General features: G+C 35.8%; 1 protein-coding gene across 2 annotated transcripts in view; it reads left to right on the forward strand.

Annotated features, from left to right (window-relative positions):
- Window positions 1-23,288, forward strand: part of tafa2 (TAFA chemokine like family member 2) — a 122,040-nt gene that overhangs the window by 93,776 nt on the left and 4,976 nt on the right. For both annotated transcript variants that reach the window (XM_015352952.2, XM_015352953.2), the window contains 2 exons: window positions 11,872-12,024; window positions 17,340-17,464. In XM_015352952.2, the coding sequence (XP_015208438.1) occupies window positions 11,872-12,024; window positions 17,340-17,464 (278 nt within the window). The remainder of the gene's footprint in view (window positions 1-11,871; window positions 12,025-17,339; window positions 17,465-23,288) is intronic.

Raw genomic sequence — 23,288 nt, forward strand, 5'->3', positions numbered from 1 at the left:
AAAAGACAAATGTGTCTACCTGAGTAAATATATACCTAAAGTAAAGTGCAGACCTCAGGAGAAAGAACCCAAGTAGTGTAGCAAATTTTTTCTACTTTATTACTGTACATCCATGTATTTCCTCGGTCTCTGAAGAGCAGCTCCCACTTGGGTGCCCAGCAGGGATTATGCATCAACAGCCATTACACTATATCTGGAGGGGAAGTAAGAAATGTCCATACCATTTTAATTAAGGGAGGATTCTTAGGAAGGCCAGATTCTATAACCTCAAAGTATACTTCATCTGGTCTCATCCGAAAGACAGCACCTTCTACATCACAGTGTCACCAGACAGGACATGGGTTTGTAAACAATTGTCCAGAGTAGGGCCAGTCCTGGGCTTTTGGGGGCTCTAGGCAAAGAGAAAGGGGCCACTCCAGATCATGATTTGCACATACACCAGTATTATCACCTCCCACTCAAACTTTTATTAACCAGCTTTGAAGAACACATATTAAATAACTTATAAAGAAGAACTAGAAGTGCACATTTTTACAAAGATAACATATTTTAGCACTGAATGTAATAGATAGGAACATTAATAACTGTAATAAATGATAAACAGGATCTCTGTTACTTCAAAATCAAAGCAAATCATAACTTACAAAGTACTGCAATGTAACCTTTTTAGAAAGGAATTGAAAAAATGAATATGAAATTAAGTAAGAAATAAAACAGCACACCCAATAATAAAGAGTGAGTTCAGTAAGGCTGAGCAAAATCATCCTCAGAATGGCATAGCAGCAGTGCTAACCACTGCACCACTGTTCCAATAGGATGTCATAACTGACAGTAAAAAAGCTGCACTTAGAAAGAAGAGAGAATATTAAATAATGCAGTTAGAAGCCATCAGTAAATCATTAAGTACTTAACAGTGGCAGTTTCAATGCTGTGTCCCTGAATAAAAAATTGAAAAGGTCATTAGATGGAAGGTGACTTAGCCATTGAGATGCTACCACCTCTTCTTCAATGTTAGTGAGAAGAGGCACATTCAAAAAGTTTTTTTTTAACACAAAGGAATTCAGGAACCTATGGATGAAGTTAGAAACAAATGCAAATAAGAAGATAGCTTTGAGCAGGGGTGAAAGAATGTGCTCAAGACACAAGTAGTAGGCTGCATTTTATGTACAAACTTGATTACATACTGTAGATAGCATCAACAACAGTAGAATAAGAGAAGCTTAAACCTGGAGGAAAGGATATGGATGTCATGGTTACAGGAAGTAAGATCAGCCACTTGTTATTAATATTATATATTTTGATGTAAAATAATTGCTTGAATATGCTGTAAAGTAAAGGGAAGAATATTTTTAACTGAATCAGGCATTTTATTGCAATAGAGGGCTGAAGGATTACAGCGGCCTCGCTCAATAAGGCTAGAATAGAAAGAGGATCTGGCTGCATTAAGGGATCTCTGAGGGTCAGATCTACAGTATGTGCCTGTTGATGAAAACGCAGTCCTCTCTTCCTCCAAATCTGCTCAAGATGACAGCCTTCTATCTTCTTAGAGCAGAGTTCATTTATGTACCAGTGATAAGATTGAGCAAAATAAACAAGACAAGATTTCATAGGGGCTAGACTATCAATAACTTGCATTATTGCAGAGGTACTAGAGTGTCATTGTAAAGATCAACAGAATCCTCAAGCGAAACACGGTGACCTACATTAAACAGAGTTTTTGTGTTCTCTTTCTCTAAACTAGCTGAATGCACTAAATTCATTATATAGAAGGTCATACAGTAGAATTTGCTACTGGTTGGAGGTAGACCTAGACTACAACATATAGTAAGATAGCCTTGTGGGCATCAATCCCAGTGTTAAAAAGCTATTCAAATACAAAAAAAATAGGAATGTAGTTAAGATCCTGAATTTTGACATTTCAGTAGCACTGCAGTATAGTTTTTTTAAAACCCAAATGTTGTATTCTACAAAGGTTTTTGGAAAAAAATAATTTTCAAGTAAAAAACAAAATTAAATTATCAGAAACTACTGTCGGTGTTAAGTGTGTGATGTAACACAATCATTACATAGAATGCATGGGTATTTTTGTGTTTTTAATTTCTGAAAAAAGAAAAATTTGCCTTAAAGGTGTCTAAGTTTGTGGCTTAGTTATCTGTCAATGAGTGCTGTTTGTGAATTATGGATAAAAGTGTGATACGATGGAATGCTCACATTATTGGTGATATAGAGTATAATATCAATGTGCGTGCTAAGTTTAAAATTAGCTATTTTTGAAAGGGGTAAAAAGAAGTAATAACGTATAAAATGTTAATCTCAGTTACCTCAAATTACTATTATATTCTATTTATTAATATAATCTTTGCATAAAATTTAAAGTTAAACACATCTGCTTATCATTGGGCAATTTGAAATATTTTAACTCTGTATCAACTGCAGGCAGGAGATTATACACATCTTCATTACCATTTAAAAGTGTAATCCTCTGAATTAAAATATGTCACTCAAGAATTAATCAAGTCTTTGGAATCATCTGAATTCTGTACAGCCCTAAGAAGCATCACCTAATTTGTTTGCATTTCTTTAACTTTTACTGAGCAGCTAGGCATGAACAGAACTTCTCTCAGACGTTTAGGAGCTTAAACATTAATAATTACTGTAAGCATTGGCCTTAAATTTAGTTTTTAATATTTTAATATTTTTTAATGTTTTTAAACACTTTTAGACAACACTTTTGTAAAAGTAAGGATATTGCATTGTTTCCATTAGTCTATATTAATTCCTTATTAGTACCAAAGTCATTCTCAGTTTGTTACAGTATAAAGGAAAGGATACAAGGGATCAACATGTTTCATGTGTACTCACTATCATTCCTTGACCTTTGCTCTTGTACAATCCTCAGATTTTTCTTTATATTTGTAACAGGTCATCAGAGAAAGATAATTCATGACAGATTTCTCATGGAAGGCTTACCTTTAAAGCCCAGGCTTAGATCTTTCTTTGTTCTGTCACATGAATTACTAGGCATTTCGAGTTCACTTTGTCATCTAATTTAGAAGACCTTCACCTCAGGGATTTATCACATGATACTGGAATGGGTAAAACTGAATATGAAAGTTGGTTAAAAACTTCTTCATAATGCAAATTTGCTGTTGATCTTATCTGTAAACATAATGTACAGCAGCATGAGTACGTTTAAATTATAGAGCATACACTATCTGCCAGCTTTATACACTGTATAACTGTTGTTTTTTTCATTAACAGTGGTTTTTCCAAAGATTATAAATCTAGATTCAAAATGGCTGCAAGCAGGACTGCAATAAATAGCAGACAACTTAAGAGGTGGTTTACATACTGTAGTTCCAAAATGAGCATGCCAGGAAGGAGGACCTTTCTTGAACTGTCAAAAACAGATTATTGAAGCACTCATTTAGAAATGGACAAAACAATTTCTAACAAAGCAGTGCCAAAATAAATTAGTTCATGATGGTGAAGTGACTCCAAGCACAAGACATAAGTATGTCTTTATACCTCACAGCAACAATGCATACAGTTAGCCTGTTTAAGAAAGAAACTTGGAAATAAATTATTCTTATCTTAAAAAAAACAGATGTATATAACCTGGAGATAAAAAAGTTAGTAATTTCTGGCTGATACAAATACAAAATACAAAATGTTGACAACTACTGTAAATGTTTCGTAACTAGACTACCTAAACTTGTTTTCCTCTAATCACTTAATGTTGACTTTCTTAAATGCATCTCTAACATGTTAACCAGAAGTTACAGTACTGTACATCACCTTTTAAACAATGTTAATGTAAAAGTCCCACTCTGCAAAATATCCACATTATAAAAATTCAATATTCAATATTCAATGAGGACATTATCATAAATCATCAATAAAACACTAAAGAAGGTGTAGGTTTAATTTAAAGGAGTAATGCACATCTTCAGCTCTGGAACTTCATCCTTGTATTGTTGCATATTGTGTTACATGTTCAATTTGATTATCTGTTGCTGTTTTTGCTCAAACATTAATGCAATTACTGAAGTACAAATATAATTAGACAGCCTACTTAAAGGCTTAAAGAAAAAAGCAAAAGCTAATAATTGTTACGTAAAACAGAAACATTCACTGTCTTCCTGGTAAAATGCATGATCTTTAGCAAGTACAATGATCATATTCTTCCCCACTTTACGTCCTCTCTTTCAGATATGAGATGTTTTTTCAGAAGGTAGATTTAGTGCTATAGCCAGCTATCATGATAAAGAATAATTCAAGGAGGAATAACAGCGCAGAACACTTACAACAGGATATGAAACCAATAAAAACAGAAATGACAGGGAGATTCAGATTATATATACAGCTTCTTTAATCATGTATTGCATTTGAAAAGTTAAAAATAAACCTTTTTCTTTTCATATTTTTTCCTGAGCTGAACATAAGAAAAACAATCCATTTGTTTTTCAATCAAGTCTTTGTACTAAAATGCATTCTCTGCAGACACCCCCCCAAAATCTCGCACAAAGCAACGATAAATTCAGAGACTGCATGAAAGGAATTGTTCCTGCTAATATTAAAATGCAGGCTGAGAAGAAAGAAATAATCACAGTTGATGCCTGCAGGAGGATAAAAATGAATAATCAGAACAAGAATAGAAGCAAAATGAGCAAAATCTATAACAGCTGCTACTGTACACAACTGATACAGTGCTTTAGTTAAGGTGTAATTTAAATATATGTTTTAGTGGCACTCTGAGCATTTCCAAATTTTGAGAATAATGTAGGTATAGAGTAATATGTTATTACTAAGATAACGAAATAAGATAACAAGGCTTGTTCTGTCATTTCATAGTAGCTATGGTACATATGCTTCTAAAACAAAATATTGTTAACAGCAGCTGCCAGCTTTCTATAACTTTTTCTGTGCTGCAGTCTCTCATTAGAGCCAAACTAGAATCACGTTTATGCTATATTTGAGTACATTAATCTTTTTTCTTTACCTAACCAGAAAAGTCAAGTAATCATTTACGATTACATCTTTGAGTCGCATTTATACGGGAGGACATTTATTGTGGCAATTTGAGTGAAGCTCCTCACCTAAGATATAATGTGTCTCAACTTGATATGAGACCTGGAGTCTGAAACTCGCTTTCACATTTGTCCCCTGTGGGTTCCACAGAGAAAGATGTTGTTGTACAAATCTAGACATTTTAACAAACTTCGACACATGGATACTTATACTACCTATAATATTGTATATCTGGATTTTCAAAAATAGCACCTGAATCTTAAATTTAAAACAGTGGGAATTAATGGTGCATGCTGTAGATGGATTTAAAGACGACTCCAGTGTAAGACAGAGTATAATATTAAGATTAGTGAATAGTCTGGGAGAACTGGACTTCGTGCTGGGAATGCTGCTCTTCTTTCCATATACTGTATAGATAAAAGTTATCAAGGTGTTTATAATAAATTAATTATATTGACTGGAGATTCAAAGCATGGAGGGATAGCTAATAATAAAATAATACAGTTAGATCAATACAGAATGGTTTAGATAGTATGCATGTAGTCACATACAGTATATGACAAATGAAGTTCATTTTTAGTATATATACAGTTTTCAATTTATATTGATATTTTAGTGATAAAAACAAGGTGATGTAATTGGATGCAGCGATGCTGCAATGCGCCATCTCCTCTAGGGTCATTACTTCCCTTGAGGACTCTTTCCCTCTATCTAAGATAGGGATGTACAGCTCACAGGAAATCACCAGAGCAGGCATCAGCTATGCACCCTGCTCTAGGCCAGATAAATGGAATGCTGAATAAGGAATGATCAGTGATGATCAAAACGAGAAGTGCAAGTACCTTCTTTGAATTGCATCAGCCTCTACTCTGGCACTAGCTGAAAATCTGCTAAACCCGCCATTGTCTGGAAGACATTGGCTTATATTTTTCCATCAATAAATGCTAACCTTAACGTTGAAGGGTAGCATTGTTATTGCTGCAACAGCCCTTACCAACACACAGTCTGAATATTTTTTGTTTGCCATAGTGCATGCTGTATATCTTTCTTTAGCCACAGTGCAGGGTGTATATATTATTTTTTCCAGCCTTCGGGCTGACAAGTAGCTTTGCTCCAGTTGCAAGAGCCATCTGCTACAGCATTGGTTATTTACTCTCTTTTTTTCTACCCAGCGCTAGGGCTAAAGAACAGGTTGCTGCTATACTAATAGCCTTTGTCACAGACCATTCTTTTTTGGGCTGAAAGCTCCAAACGGTTAGTATTTTCCCCACAGATGTAGATACACCATGGTGCTGGTACACCTACACAGTTGCAGCGAAGAAGACTGCAGATCTACATCAGCCACTGTTACTTCTTTGGGCCACCTAACAGGACAGGATGGTGAAAACCCTGTTGTTGTGCTGGGCACAAGCCAGATTCTATAGGTTCCAGACTGAAGACTTCAGCAATGATGAGTGCATTTCAAACTGCAATAAATGTAAAATGTACACAGTAAATTGTATATCCTCCAGTTTACATCACAAAATAGACTAAATTTCCAGGTATGCACAGTGCCATGTTCTGTGATTCAGAACAATGCAACAAAATGTGCAGCCCTCTGACTTTGTAATCAAGTAGGCTTGTGAATATGTCTCTTTTAATCCAATAGAAATATTTATTTAGATTTCAAGACAGTTGTGCTAACAAATAGTCGTTACTTGTTAACTTTGTGCACAGATCACGTTGGAACATTTCTGTGGCGAAATGTCTACTGTAAAACCTGTATTTATTTGCTCTTACATCGCATTACATTAGTCATTACAAAGACTAATGAGCAGGAGGGGCTGCATCATGTCGCAATTTGTGGGAACTTGAATGCAAGTTTGCGACAACATGGTGACTTACAGTACTTTCACAAAGTTCCTGATTTTGTGCTTAATTCAAAATTTGTAATTTTAAGATTTAATAACTGGTCTGAGAAATTGGGACTACAGTTCCCCGTTGGCCCCTCTATGAACAAGTTTGAGAGAAAGTCAAATTCTACCCTTGCCCACATCTGCTCACCTATCGTGCATGTACAGTAAATATCACCATTGTGGCTTATGCACTTTCATGGTTTGTTTTGCACAATACAACAGCATATCCTGGCAAGAGACAGGCCTTAGTGTGCAGATCAATGAATCCTGCCCTCTTCTATCTGGTTGGAGGAAAACAAACCTCACCCATTGAACTCCAGCCCGTGTACCTCTAACTTAAGCATGATCAAAAGTTTGCTTGTCTTTATTAAAAAGTGGCCATCAATAAATTTATTCCTTTTACAATAACAAAAAATCTAATCTGTTTCTATAAGTAAGCATTGTTTTCTTCTGTAGCTGTCTTTCTTTTCATTATCACACATACAGAACATTCTGTGATATTTAAGATGATGACCATAAAGTCCGACTGTATTAATTTTATCGATTACGCAAAATTAACTGGTTTGCAAGACACAAGATTTCTTCTGTTGCAGACAGGATCAAACTATCTCCCTCAGCCTGGCTTCTTGAATTAAAATTAAAGTCTTGACTCAGATGGCAGTGGTTGCAGTCAAGTGGCTGGTGATGTTGTCAGATTTTCCCGGATTGATAAGGAGGAGCAAGCAGAGAAAGTGTGAAGTATCTTTTAAACATGGAAATCATGATTGGTGATTGGTTATGTCATCAAGTGTAGTATTTTCAAAGACCTACAGGTTTCTTATGGGTTGCTCATCCTTTGTGTGATTGACCATGTTCTCTTGAGGGTACCCTCTCTTCGTGGGTTCCAGACTGAGAGGTGCCATGTTGGACCACTCATCACTAGGGAGGTTGAGGATAGACACAGTTTTTAATGTCCTTCTCTGTTTACAGACTTTAAGACACGTATCTTTTCAACTGTCTTGCTTTAAAATTCTTATTCTTAGTGCTTTACACAGAGGTCTGAGCTGCTATTATTGTCTGGTTAAGGCAACAGAAAAATGAACATGAAATCTTTAATGACATTTACTGTAATTCTTAGTGTAATAATATGCCTTGTCACAAAATGTATGGAAACAATTATTAGAACTAAACGTTAGGATCACCTATATGAAAAGGGATTCTAGGGGATTGTTAATAGACCAAATTGAGTTCTTTGAACAAGCAACAGCAGTGAAGGACCCAAACAGACCATACAATAACTTATAGTTAAAAGTTCATAATGCTTTTGATAAAATTTCTCATAAAAGACTAACTTTCAGATTAAGGCATTTCAGGATATGCATGTGCTTGGATTGATAATTGGTTATTAGAAAATAGTATAGATAAGGGATGAACTCTCAAATCAGAGCAATGCAATCAGTGTAGTAGCATAGTTATTTATCCTAGGGCTCCTGCTGTTCCTAATTTATGTACATTGTGGTATACAGTAGTAACTAAACTCCTCAAGTGTTTTGATTATAGCAAAATGGTAACAGCAAATGAAATTCAAAAAGATTTTGATAAAATGTAAGACTGGCTGAGCAAATGGATGATGATGTTTAATGGAGATCATTACTTGCAGGAAGCAAAAACATGAACTAGAGAAACAAAATGGAGAATTCTGACTTTGATTAGGCTGCTTATGCAAACATCTTTGGTGTTTGTGTTGACACAGCATTTACATATTCTATATTACTGTATATGAGGCAGCAATAAACATTACAATATAGATAAAAGTCTAGCATTTAAATCAATGGATATGACATTGTTATAATTGTACAAAGTAGTTGTAAAACCTTATTTAGAATGTTGAGTACAGTTTTGATCTTACCATTAATATAAAATAATTGCAACACTTAAATCAGTCCAGCAAAGAGTAATCAGATACATTGCAGGGCTTAACTGAATGCCCTCTAGTGACAGACAATCATTATAGTCCTCAAAGGCATTGACAAAGTCAGCTTTCTGGACTTCATCAACATAAACACTGAAACGTGAATCCGAGAACCTTTGGAAACTATATGGAAGTGCATTTAAGTCTGAGAACAGCAGGTGCTACTTTACACAAAGGTTTTTGAAAATATGGAGCCAGGTTTTTAAAGTTGATACCCAGGCTTCTTTCAAGGATCAAGGAAAAGATCCTTGCAGGAATAACAGTAGCTAATAACTACCATGGGCTAGATGGGCTGAATGACCTCTTCTCATTTGAATACTAATTCTGATGTAATACCAGAACATATACAGTATTTGCATGTGTGTTGAATTTTGTTTTAGGTTTTGTATACAGTAGGTTTAATCATTTACACATTTATGTTTGACATAATTTGTATTTCCTTACCAGATTTCAATGAGTTTAATTGTTTATGGTTAATTGCAGGTACTGTAAATGCCACTGATTTGAAACTGTATGTCTGTAGAGGTATGGGAAATATAAAGGAGAGAAATGTAAAAAAAGGGAAACAAATGGGAGCACTGGGGTATTAATGATATTGAAATCGCCTGAAACTTAGATGGAGCTTAGGAAATAAAAACTGAGTTCATGTTCTATTATCCTTTGCCCTCCCACCTACAGAATTTATGTGTTTTGTGCTTAATAAGTGTCTCATTATTAAGTGTGTCTTCATTGGTCTTGTGTAATTAGTATTAATGATCCCTCTTATTTCATCATTCTGTAAAGACATTACTTGAACTGGGGCAATATTTTAAAAGGAATATTAGAAGGCTATAATACTGTGTTTTTTATAAGACAAATTGCAAGCGTATAATAGACTGTGGAATATTTTTGGCAGCCTTGTATGCTATGTCTCATTTGTCCCTTTACAAAAAAATGTTTTGTGAAATTATGTCTGGAGGCTTTATTCCTTGAGTGGCATTAACAGCTACCTAAGAAAGGGACAGGTTATAGCAATCCTTATTATTTTGGGGGTTACACAATCTCTTTTTCTCCTGTTGTTGTGTCATTCCCACAACAAATTGATTAACATTAATTTTACAGTGGACTTTTCCTTCATGCAGAAGCCATATAACTTCTTTGACACCTAGTGCAGATTAGAATGCTTACAGTATGTTTATTTCAAACATACAACAGACAATGGTCAGGAGTAAAAATTAATGAACTGGTCATGTACCACAGGATCATGAGCTGTCTATGTACCTTGATATATTGACAAAAAGATATATAATCTTTTCAAGATGGTATGTATAATCAGATAAATATTAAACTGAATATCTGAATAAGATTTTATACAGCACATGGCAGAAAGAAAATGGCTATTAACTGCTTGTTATGCTAGGGGTATATGTTTCAAGGTTAGCATTTTCAATTTGACCAAGAAACATAGGGAGCAAGGTAGGGACAACATCCTGGATAGGACTTAAATCTATCACAGTGCACAAAAGCACACATGGTCAATTTAGAGATACCTGTTAACCAGCTAGCCAGCATGTCTTTGGAAGGCAACAAGAAAATGAACCATCTGTCAAAAACTTCTGTGAACACGGAATAACTCCACCCTAAACGGAGCTCAGTTTAGAACCGAGAGCTGTGAGGCAGTAGTGGTCCATGCTATTTTCAAGAAAAAAATATTTTAAAATACCCAAATTAGACAAAGGCCAGCATGTATTAAACTTTACAAATTTAATCTGTGAAACAAGCTGACATTTTTCTTCTTGAAGAGCTGTATAAAGAAAATCAAATTGTTTTTGTGATGTATTACGCTATTCATAGGTTATGAGTTAAGTGTGGTCACACATCAATCTTAATCAATCTTTAAACAGACTTACCCTTCTGCTCCTTCTACCACTTTTAACAGGCTTGTCCTTCGAGATTCATGTATCAATTATCCCATCTGGGAGGTTAGGCACTGCCTCATTTGATGGCAGATGCCTGCTGAGCCCATTAAATAAATGATGTTCACTTTTCAAAACATGAGCTTTACACAGCTTTAGACTTGATTTGGGAAACAAAAACAGTTTTACTCAAATTTCTTTTTTTCCTGCAATTACTAGCACAGTTTTGGTGGACAATGTTCTCACAACTTACTGTTTCTACAGTAATTTTATACCTTGTCTAATGCTGACACCTGATTGGGCAAGGTTCAGTCTGCATCAGTAGATTCTGAGGTACACCAAAAGGCATGTTTGAAGGCTGAGGAGGCTGCACTGGGGATATTTATTAAGTATATTGGCAGTGTGATGTTAATAAAGATGATTATTTTATAACAGTCTAAACAGCATTTTAGAATACTGTTTGTATAATTTGCATTGTCATCCCAATGTGATCTCTAACAACATAAGAAAGGGAATTATAAACAAATGAGAGGAGAACATCTAGCTCATTTTTTGCTAGTATTTAAGTGATCTCATCCTGCCATTTTCTGTAAAAAGCCAGGGTATCGTCTTCGACAATATGGCTAGGTAGCTTTTTCCAGACTATTAACACTGTGTAAAACAGTACCACCTGTTCTCAGTTTTAAATGCACTTACGTGTAGTTTCCACTTGTGTCCTGTTTGTTTCACTTTCCCTTCTAATTCTCTTCTCTCATTGGTAAAGTTCTGTTAGCAGTGGGTTCAGAGGAAAATGCCAAGTATTTTTATAATAAGATGTTTCCATGATTATAATATGATAATCACATATAATAAGATATCACATGCTACAGTATGCACTTATTTTAATAGCCTGTGAGCCACTTGTAATATGAGGTAACCTGCAACAGCATGCATTTAGAATAACCCTACCCAACCAAACATTTAGCATACTGATGGGTTCTAAACCTTACAAATCTGTCAGAAATCCTTGCTGATATTGCCATTGGAAAGCAAAGCAGCAGGTAAGAAGAATATTAAATATATATATTATACAGCACGCTAATTTATTTTTCTTTCACAGTTCACCATGTCAAAACTGGAACATGTGAAGTTGTGGCAATTCACAGATGCTGCAACAAGAACAAGATAGAAGAAAGATCTCAAACAATAAAATGCTCCTGCTTTCCAGGACAAGTGGCGGGGACAACACGTGCTGCCCCATCCTGTGTAGATGGTAGGTGCATTTTTGAGAAGACTTTTCCAGGACTCAGTTACTGTGAACTTTTTTTAAATCAATATCCTCAGAGAAATGTAAGAGAAATATTATCTCTAAATAATATAGTATAGAAATTCTGTTTTATTAAATAATTGTATGTCTTTATTGTAGGCGATCTTTACTGCTTATTTTTTGTATTGCTTTTATGTAGCTAACAGGGTGATCAACTGTATGCGGTGTAAGGTGGAAAGCTAGTCTCTAGTCTCTCCATAACTGTGGGTATCACCAAAGGCAGATAGTTTCACTGTGAGAAAAATAAAAGTTCTGTGTTCCAAAGCAGTCCACTGCAGTTTATTAGTACCAAGCTAAACATAAAACAGACATAAGCAGCATTTGGTCATTTGGATTTGTGGATCATCAAGAGCTCGTGCAGAAGTCACAGATGCACACATGTAAGATTTGCAGAGATTATCTTATGTAACTTATTGAGCTAGATAATTGTTGAAAATATTACCATTAAAGAACTGCTAGACAGCAACATCTCCATAACTTAATCTCTGGTCCCTCCTGGAGCTTTGGCTGCTGATTATTTGACTTGTGCAGCATTTTATATACAGTACCATAATCTTGTACTCCCTTTTGAAATTGTTTCTTTCAGCTACAAACAAGATACAAACAGTTGCTCAACAACAGATACTAACAACAAAAATAATGTAATTATCACATTTCTATTAATTATTCTATATTTTGAGCAATGAGTGTGGATGATTCATAAAAATTTAATTAGGTTGTCTAATGTCTAAACTTTCAAAAAGGTGGAGATGTTTATGTAAACATAATTATATTAACCAAATTTAACACACTTAAGCCATATATTTTGCAGCTTAATGTTTCACAATTTTTCTTTCAATTACATTGGTTACATTTTCTAAATACTACTGTGACCTTTTGTGTAGAAAAAAAGGAGTTAAGGCGTATTGACAAATCTAAATACTGCTAGTAGTTGGGCCCATGTTACTAAATGTTACTAAAGACTGTGACAGCTTGTTCTCGCCGTTGATAGACTTCTGTCATTTTTACACATTAAACATAGTCCTTCCAAAGTTAGTCAGGAAACCCTGTTCTATTTTTTCTTAAGCTTCCAATTAGGGATGCATCAGATATGAGAAATAAATTGAATTGCACCTCCAGGGGTGGTAGGATAATATGAAGAAAAGAAAATTGTCTCTAGATCAAACTATTTAGCCCAAATCTTGTTACAGTAACAATTAAAGTTTATTAATAAACATAAAAAGCAAACTGTTTTGTTATGTTAATATATATTGATGAAAAAAGAAACGCAACATTTTCTGTAATGTGAATACTATAGTTATACCTTTTGTACCTTCACAAAACGTTGTCGATTTGTTTTAAGCCCTCTGACCGGCAAATACAGCTTGTGCTGTGAGGCATTGCAACTTGCCAATCACACAAAAGCTCATGAGGTGCACTTTTACCCAATGAGGTTCAAGTGGAAACAATGCCTGATCAGGTCACCTTTAAAAGGCCTTAATTCAAAGCTTAGGTCTCTGCAAGAAAAAGGCCACACTTCGTCAGTTTTCTATGCATTCCGTAATGCCTCCAATGTCACCAGAAGCAAGGCAGAGGGCCATTGGCACGCTGCAGGAAGGCATGACATGTGCCAGCGTGTCCAGACATTATGGAGTAAGTTGCTCCACTGTGTCCCAACTGCAGAGAAGGTTTCAGTAGAACGGCAGGACAGATAACTGTCCAAGATCCGGCTGCCCTCAAGGGACCACACCAGAGCAGGACCGACACATCAGACTGGTCCATCTGAGAGATCGTTTCAGATCTGCCACCTGTACTGCTGCTGAAACTGCCGGCAGAGACAATGCCCGCATCGGTGACAGGAGAGTGAGGCTCCATGCTGCTGGCCCTAGAGCAGGGCGACCTGTCATAGGCTCTCTGCTCACACCTTCAATGGATGGACTGCTGCAATGGACTCGTATGCAGTGGCATCGGGTCCTCTTCATGGATGAGTCACTTCAGCCTCTTCCATGCAGTCAGGAGGGCCAGAGTGTTGAGGAGGGGGTGTTGCGTTTTTTTTCCCATCAGTCTATATTTCATAAGAAAATGTTGGGAATGTGCTTTATGCTATAAATACTATGTTGTCTTTCAAATGTACAATTCAGTTTAAAACAAAGGAACATTACCATGCTGGGTCAAAAGGTTCTGAGCACACTGCTGGTGCAAAAAAGTCCTTCTCTTTATTTGTGGGTTTGCTTTTCCAGGTCGACCATAATGGAAACCAGAAATCATAAAATAATATGTTAACTTAGGTTTGACTCTAGAAGCCACTGAACCAAAGTTGCAAGTATTTGTCAAGAGTTTTCATTAAGGAGCCTTCATTAAGTATGATCTAGTCATAGGAACGTGCTTCAACAATATGCTGAGAACGTTTGAATCTTTTTGTAAATAAGGATCATGGGAGAAGAAAACATAGAAGAAGCGCAATTATACATAAGTGATCCATGCTTCATCATAGTGTAGAGGTTTTGTGAATTTACTGGGACAGTTTATTAATTGTAACAATAAATTACGTGGTGGTTCCTTTCGCTATTAGGAATCAATCTTCAGAATAATCAGCAATACACATACACAGACTCAAATACACAAAATACATTTATTAATACATCAAATTGTGCATATAAAAACATATAACAGTCTGTCTGGATACAGATGGGAGATCTTATTGTGAGGGTTACTGAGATACAGAATATATCACAATAGCGAAGAGGTACAAAACAAAGAAATATGCATTTAGTATACCATTCGACTACACTATCTCATTAATCAGTCTCATTAATACAGATTCTACTTTAGATACTCATAAGTATCTAAAGTAGAAGTAAATACGTAACTTACAGTATACGAATTAAATTGATATCAACCTGTGTTGAGATAACAATTGAATTCTCAAGATCGGTAAAGTAGAATATTGGATTTATACTCATCCAGTATGGATTTGTATCTTCTGGCACGGACAGGGAAGGAACAGCTGACAGGCTCTGTTGAAGCGGTATCCAATCCGTGGTCTCCTGGCTCGATGCCCAACCAGTCCTGGTGCGGCTCAGAGTCATGAGGAGAAGGAGAGAGAGTTCCTCTGTCGGCTTTGCGCTGGAAAATTGTTACTCTCCAGAGACCTACTAGTTAGCCTTGCGCTGAACTAGTGAATCTGTTCATAGAGGTGACTGTGTGGTCAGAGCAAGTCACTCTTTGGGGGAGAAACTTGGTTTTCTTTCAGCGTAGCAGCTACCTCTGAATAAAAGCATTCAGATGTCGACAAAACTTCAATCGTATTGCTCCATTGATCAGTTTTGCTGCAGGCTTGACCTCGTATGGGCTCTCTCTGGCTTGGCACTTGGGAAAAAGTTACAACACTCAGACTGTAGCACTGGCAGTCATGTGATTGTCAGACAGCCAAGTTGCTCACATGAGTCTGAAGGAGTGCAAGGGTGCATGGAGGAGCCATCTTGGAACTCTGTGCAAAGTTTTTTAACTCGAGGACAATATAGTTGGTTATTGGTCAGGAGGTTGCTGGGCAGTTGGGGTTTCCACGCCCTGCAGGTTCCTCATTCGTTGGTCAACTTGAGGAGTGATTGACCATGACCTCTGACTCTAGGACTATAATCCAGATGTGCATAGAGTCTCACTAGACAACCAGGTGCCAAGAGTATACATCTATCATGATAGCTGGTTGCATCCTGATCCTGGGAACTGTTCCTAACAGGAAGACAAACATCCTTAAATCAGTGAACCAACATGAATGGCTTCTCTGTGGCTTGGACCATAGAGATGAGAGAGAGGGGCCTCACTAGGAAAAGCACAGCAAGACTTAATTCTGTCTTATTAATAAGCATTTCCACTACAATAGTCATATTCACACACTACAATCTAAGTTAACCAAATATACCATTCAACTCTTTTTTTTAAGAATTACAGCATATTCTGCAACTATTCTGTAAAATAAGTATTTACCTACATTAATTCAAAGTCTTATTCTACAACCATCTGGATTAACTTGAATTTGGCCCACCAACAAGTTTCCATTTGGTTCCATTTGGTAAAAGGAAACCCTTTTAAGTAGAAAGATCCCACTAAATACTATATCAAGCTTAAATGTGCAATAAAGTGGTAGTTAGAAATGTTGAATTAACCCAGTCATCGGGTTTAATAAATTAATCTGTGTTCTAATGGATATATTTTCTTTTTATACTTTAACAAATTGTTTTTTACAAGGGTTAATGTATTCTCTATACTCAAAATAGACCTGAAGAAGATGTTCAAAAGAAAATTAGAATATAAAAGTTTTTAATGTTGTGGAACATAAAGGATAACATTTGAAACAGGAGCCCAACCCACCTTTTCTATGTTTTAGATGTTTTCTTAGTGATTTAACTATTTTAATTATTAAAAGATTTAGAACCCAGAACTTTGAATGTTATTAAATTTTAAAACCTCCTGATAGTTTGATATCTTTCCCTAATGCTTAAATTTTCAATGGTCTCAATTATAAATTATTAGAATATTTCTGTCCTGTTGAAATGTTCAACAACTGACCATTAAAATAAAAAATAAAGCTTTCTGAAGTCGAAATATGGTAAAATAGTCCTATTAAGAATGATAGATTAAGGTGTTTGAATTTTAAATATTCATCATAAGCTTGTACTTAAGAGTTTTATGAGTTATTTTAGTCAAGAGGGCTAAACGAAGCTTTTAAGAAAATTTGTCTGAGGCTTATGTGCTACCACTCTGAATTCTTTGCTTATGCCATCAGTGGATGTGTGGTGTAACTTTTTAAGGATTAACTGATTCTTTTTTATGATTTTTTTTATAATATTACTGAAACAATTTAAAAAGTCACGTGTAAGACATTTAATAAACTACTTTCAAATCATCTTCTGTAGTTTTCTGTCAGTGCCATTTAGATTCTTATTCATTACCAAAAACCAAATTGCAATATTTAAATTGCTTATTAAACTTTCCCAGTCATTTGCAGTCATAAAGATACTGTATATATTCATTTGTATTTCCATTTGTGTGTAAAAAAGCAATACATTAATTATGCTACAAAATGGATTCATATCCTAAGCTTTTATCTTATACACACGCCTCTTTTTGTTCACAATCATTCTAAAATTCTAAAACTTTCTTTTAAATAGATATATTGCGAAGTGGTGAATTAATGTTTTCTGCTAAACTAAGTGTGTTCATTAAGCTATTGCACATATATTCAAATTCCAACCTTGCCTTAATATTTTCATATTTTATAGCCTCAATTGTGGAACAGAAATGGTGGTGTCAGATGCATCCATGTCTGGATGGAGAAGAATGTAAAGTTCTACCAGATCTTAAAGGTTGGAGCTGTGCTACAGGGAATAAAGTAAAAACAACTAAGGTAGGCCTCACTTATCTCTTCCGTAATGCAAATTATTGAAGGATGGTGGATAGATGGACCATAAATGTGACTTCTTGTTGGCATTTCATACTCTGAAGGTTACAATGTGTTCAATAATAGAATGTCCCCTCTAATAGTTTCTACAGGCATATCATTGTCTTTCATAACATCACACCGAAGCAGCATAATTGATTCCCATTGCATTCTTAATTAATAGTGATGAAAATACATGAGGTATTTCTGAAGCAATGTACGTTCTGCATGCTTGGGTGTGATTTGTTTGACATTTTTGGTTTTGGACGAAACAATGTAAATTTAAGTAAAATTTAGAAAATTCAAGCATTTGCACTGTATGTTCCCACTTTTCAATATTAAGCAACTTTATACTTTTGTTGACAATCTGCCTACACTATAAAATACATAAAGTATCCAGAGAAGTTATTGCTGTTATGGATGGAAATTCCCGCATTATAGTGAACGTATACACATGATGTAAAAATTGAGTTTAACAGAGAGTTCTACTGAAGAGCAGTGGACCAAGGAACATCTGAAGACGAAAACATCTTCTGAAGATGAAAACATCTGAAGCCGAGGCTGAAGGCACCAAAGGTGTTGGGCTTAGATGCCAGTGATAGGGGCAGGAGGAAAGGCAGACATTAAAAGCTGTAGCATGCCTGCTGACTAAGCCAAAGGTAGAATGCCAGACAGATCTCACGTCGAGGAGGTTGCATCAGAGGCAACAGGGGCTGAGAGGGAGGAGACTTAAGCCAACGGGACAAATATTGTTGTAATTGGGGTGTGTTGGACATCAGGGACAGAAAAAGAAGAGACCACACAAAAGTGGAGATTAAATTAATGAAAAGGAGGATATGGAAAAGAGCAAGAATGGCATAAAGACATTTTCAGGACAAAACCAAGACAAACTGTGAAAAGGGAATATGAAGAGAAATGCAAACATGAGGATAAGATAGATTAGATAGTAATAAGGGTGAAAGCAACCCAGGGATCCTTTTGATAAACTGGTGTTTTGCAGCATGCTGGGTGATGTCATTGGGAAAAGAAGAAGTATGCTGGATAAAACAAGCTTGCCTGTTATAGACTTCAGAGAAGTAGAAAAAAAACATCTTCTGTGTATTCTTTTTAAAGGAAAAAATGATTGTAAAGTCATCAGCAATGTAGCAAGAGTCCAGTATTTGATATCAGTGATGGCAGTAATGGGAGATGCAGGATGAATGATGTAGGAACAAATGCAGACAAAACAATAGATTCATTATGGGAACCAGAGATTCTTGCTCTTAACGGAAACAAATAATGCATGAAACAAAATGATATTTTTACTCTTTCATCCTCGCTTTCTTTTGCTGCCAGTTTAGTTTGAAACATGCTCCATGTACAGTATAGATGAATAACACATGAAACAAAATGTGGAAAAGAGGTTTTAGGTTGATATACAGTATATTGTGAATATTAGTAATGATTATGATTTAGAACTGGTGGGTGCAATTGGCTTGTTTGATGGTATCTCTCTTAAACTTCATTTAAAAACCTCCGTTGAATACACAGGATTGTATCATGACCATCATACCGATGAAAATTTCACTCAGTGTGTTAGATCATATTCCAGTGATGTCACATCTGTAACACTTTGCAGTAAAAAATCATTCACTGGAAAGGTAGTTCTAGTTCCAATGTATAATTACTTTGGTTAATCTCCTCCTCATAAACAACTTTTATTAACCATTTCCAATCTTTCTTTCTTAAGGTCATGGAAAAGCAATAAAAAAACTTAAATATTACCATTTTTAAAACATTTTGGATTTTGTCCCATCATAGTTCATACACTGCCCTAGTTAGACTATGAAACAATTATGATCACAGATTCAAATACTATTTAAAATAGAGTTTTTCCAGACCTTAGTGTTGGTTTTGATACAGTGCTTGATTATATCTTAATAGATGGGTGGGCTTGATGGGTAATGTATTATGCTAGCTACAGTAAAGTAGATCCTATCTTTCAAATAGATTTTGTTTTTTGTTTGGAGGAATCAAAGTCAGATTTACCAAATATTACTTATGGTTATACTCTTGATACAGTATGTTCTCTTTATACTTTTACATGTTACCTTTGGGTCATAGAAATCATATATTATATTATGTGTTAATTTTCACTGCTATACTGGATACAGAATTCTTTATCTCTATGAAGTCTTGAAACATTAGCAAAATATTGAATTTATTTAACTGTATTAAAATTTTCCACAATTAAACTCTGAAAAGTCTTCGTTAGTTCTAGGTGACTTTACACAAAATTTTAAATGTGAAGAAATGAAATTTTGGCATTTAAGGTAATTGGTACTACTACTTATATCTGTTAAGGGCCACCTCCACAATAATTAAAATGTGTTTTTATTATTTAAGACATATTACCAGAATGAAAGAAGAAAGAAAAGACAACGTTTCGGCCGTGGATCCTTCTTCAGGTGTGACAGTTCAGCTCACACCTGAAGAAGGCTCCATGGCCGAAACATTGTATTTTCTTTCTTCTTTTTTTTCAGCATGGAATAAACCTATTACTTGTTCCTTTGCAGCCTACACATGGTGATCCAGCTACCCACCTGAACTACTACATATTACCAGAAATATACATATTTTCTGTCTTAACGCTGATAAGATAGTCGATAATCAATGTTTTTATTTCATCCATATAGGACGACTACAATACTGTCTTTGTTGGTCCTATGAGCTAAGCTTTATTGCAGCTAAAGCCTGAACAAAATTCAGCTGAAAGGATCCTTATTAGAGTGAACATACACTCCGGTGTTGCACCTCTGTATTGGCTTTCAGTTACGTACACATTTGCTCTTAAAATCATGTTCCTTTAATATAAATCACTAATTGGAATTGGTTGACAGCTGTTAGAATTGTTGTCTGACTGTCAGCTTTTCACACAGCATTTATGACTGTATTCTTTCCTTTTTATGTTTGTCACAACTTGATCATTTGAATATGCACAAGGTTTGTATAGCTGCAGGACATTAATATACAGTAGCACTTCAGTGTTCTATCTAGAAATATCAGCAATCACCATGTACATACTTGGCCTGAGAGAAACATGTGGACACTGACCTTTGAATGTACACAAAATGTTTAGCTGGAAAGTGATCCCATGATCTCATTCTCTATATTTCCTGTTTTCTCAATGCCTTTCTCTAGGGATGTTTTCCCCTTCCCTGCATCACAACCTATCTCTCTAAAACTCTTGAACAGGCCAACAACACCAACCCTCCACTTACTTCTCTCAGCAATTACTGCTTGACCCCAAGCATCTAGGCTTTCAAACAACAACTCTACTAAGAGTACACTTTTTTTTCAGTTATGGATGCCCTTCAGTCAGCACATGCTTCACCCCTCTCATCTGTCACAATCATCCATGACATCTCTTCCACTCACTCTGTGTCTTTGATACTGTGGATGTTGACTGACTATCCTTTTTCAACACTCACTACCATGGGAATCACTGATGCTGCTTATATCTAGTTTACCTCCTACAGCTCTGATCACACTTACCAGGTCTGCTGACACAGCTTGCTCTCTGTGTCTCATGCACTCTTCCCTGATGCCCCTGAAAACCTCTAAGCTGCATCACCTATCTTTATAGAGATGACTCTTAAGATCCTCTTTCCTCTGATATGTTTGTCTCTTACCATGTTGATGCCTGTCAGTCAGCCATTGTGCACTGGATGCATTTGAAATGGAGCCTCTATACTGTAAAACTGACTTCATTTCCTTATACTCCCCTCTATTGACTTGTCCATCTCATTTCCACTTAACTACATCACTCTCTCTCCCTCCTTTTCCACCAAGAACCTTGGTGCACTTCTTGTCCTATCTCTGTCATATTTCTATCACATTTCTGTTCTGTCCCACTCCTGCCGCTGAACAATATCTATAGGATCAGCCCCTTCATTACTAACTTGTTTACATAAGTTTTAGTTCAAGCCTTGCTGTTCTCCCTCCAGTGCTATTTCCCTTCTCCAGCACAATCCTTCTGCTTGTTTGGTCTTTTCTTTAACTCTCCCTAATTTTTCTCATGCTATGCTGTTACTTCAGTCACTCCATCACAAGGGCATTTAAGTACATTAATATTTTTGTTCTGATATAATGAGGTTGCTTTACCACTTTCTAACCTGATCTCAGGATATCTCTGAACTAAAGCAAGACTAGATATGGTTAGTATCCACTGGCCCATTCTATCTCCAAACCCTCATCTCTCCCTTTATGCCCTCCAGACCTCTCCAGCTCTTCTCTATTCCTTCTCCTCTCCATTCCCTCACCTCCAGAGCCTGATCATTCTCATCCCTGGAGCTACAGTGATGGAAATAACTATCCATTAAAATCAGAATCGCTCTGCCCCTGACCAACTTTTGAAAAACCCTCAAGATTTTATTTTTTAAACCATACCTGAGATCTCTCTCTCTCACTGTCATTAACTTTTACAAGCCACCAACTAATACAGCAGTCCGCTCAATGGCATTCCTTATTTAGTGTCATCAATGGTTCTTTATGTACATGTTGTGCATTTTCCACTCTGTGGAAATTGTTTTCACTCTTCTCAATACTGTACAGGATTTTGAATAACACTAACATATGCCTACCTTTCTGTTTTTTGGTCATTTGTAGTTTTTACTTTTTGTTTTTTATAAACTGAGTTTGAAAGATTTTCTTTTTGATTTTATGTTATGTCTTATTGCATATTTTGTAAGTTCCTTTGAATAAGGGCATCTGCTAAGATTATAATAATAATGTTAAGGGCATGTTTTACTTTGCTTTGTTTCTGCCCTGTGAGTCATTCCAGAAAATTGTTGCTTTTAGCAAGCTTTTTTCTTTTAGTTCTCCAATTCAGAAATATGTCACAGTGCAGTGCTCAAAACTATACTAAAACGCTGATGTCAAAATGAATGTATCAGGAACACAATTCTAAGAATATTGTCATCAGTATAATAGAAAGACAACATTATATTGGCTATAAAAACATGGATATTATTTTGTCTATAAATAGGTTGTTTAGAAACTAAACAAGGTTGGTTATAATCAGTACTGGGATTACAGCTATTTGAGGTGTGGTGAACTGTTAGGCAGTACTCTTCCCTCTGAACCAGATTTTCCAAATGCTGCCACCAGTATGGAGACTAAGGTCATTGTGCTATAGGAGTTGCCATTCTTTGGATGAGATATTAGACAGCTTCTGACAACTAAAGCTCCCATGGCACTGTTTGTAAGGGTAAGAAATTTAAACTGAGTGTCCAGGCTCAATTCCTTTTGAGATTGTACAATCAGTCCTCACTACAGTTCCTTCTTAATTCAATTAGTGACATACTTTCTTACTTCTTTACCTCATGTTCTACTTTATATATTAGGACTGCTGGTGTGAAACGGCTGAATGCATCACCCAGGTGGGTGCTTACTTAAAACAATTTATTTCAAAAACACATCTAAGAAAGGGAGTACAACTATGTTATATTAGCACAAACTGTAATGTTGCTGTGGTAGGACAGCTGTAGAAAGTGTTGTACAGTAATTGCAGCTGACCTGACACTAGAGGCTGCTACTTGGCCTCCATGTTGATAGACAGAATGGGGGAGATTAATTAAGTTATTAATAGGTAACTAATTAAGGGTTTATGAATGAACAATATTTTACATGGGATTAATTATTTGCTTGTATAAATAAAGCATGCGTGGTGCTCATGGTGTTATTTTTTTTGTAAATGCTATCTTTTTGTTGTTGGTCTTTTGGTCTAAAAGGCCTAAAATAAGGCTTCCTT

Source organism: Lepisosteus oculatus, chromosome 7 (assembly GCF_040954835.1).
Source record: "Lepisosteus oculatus isolate fLepOcu1 chromosome 7, fLepOcu1.hap2, whole genome shotgun sequence".
In the NCBI taxonomy this organism is placed as follows: Eukaryota; Metazoa; Chordata; class Actinopteri; order Semionotiformes; family Lepisosteidae; genus Lepisosteus; species Lepisosteus oculatus.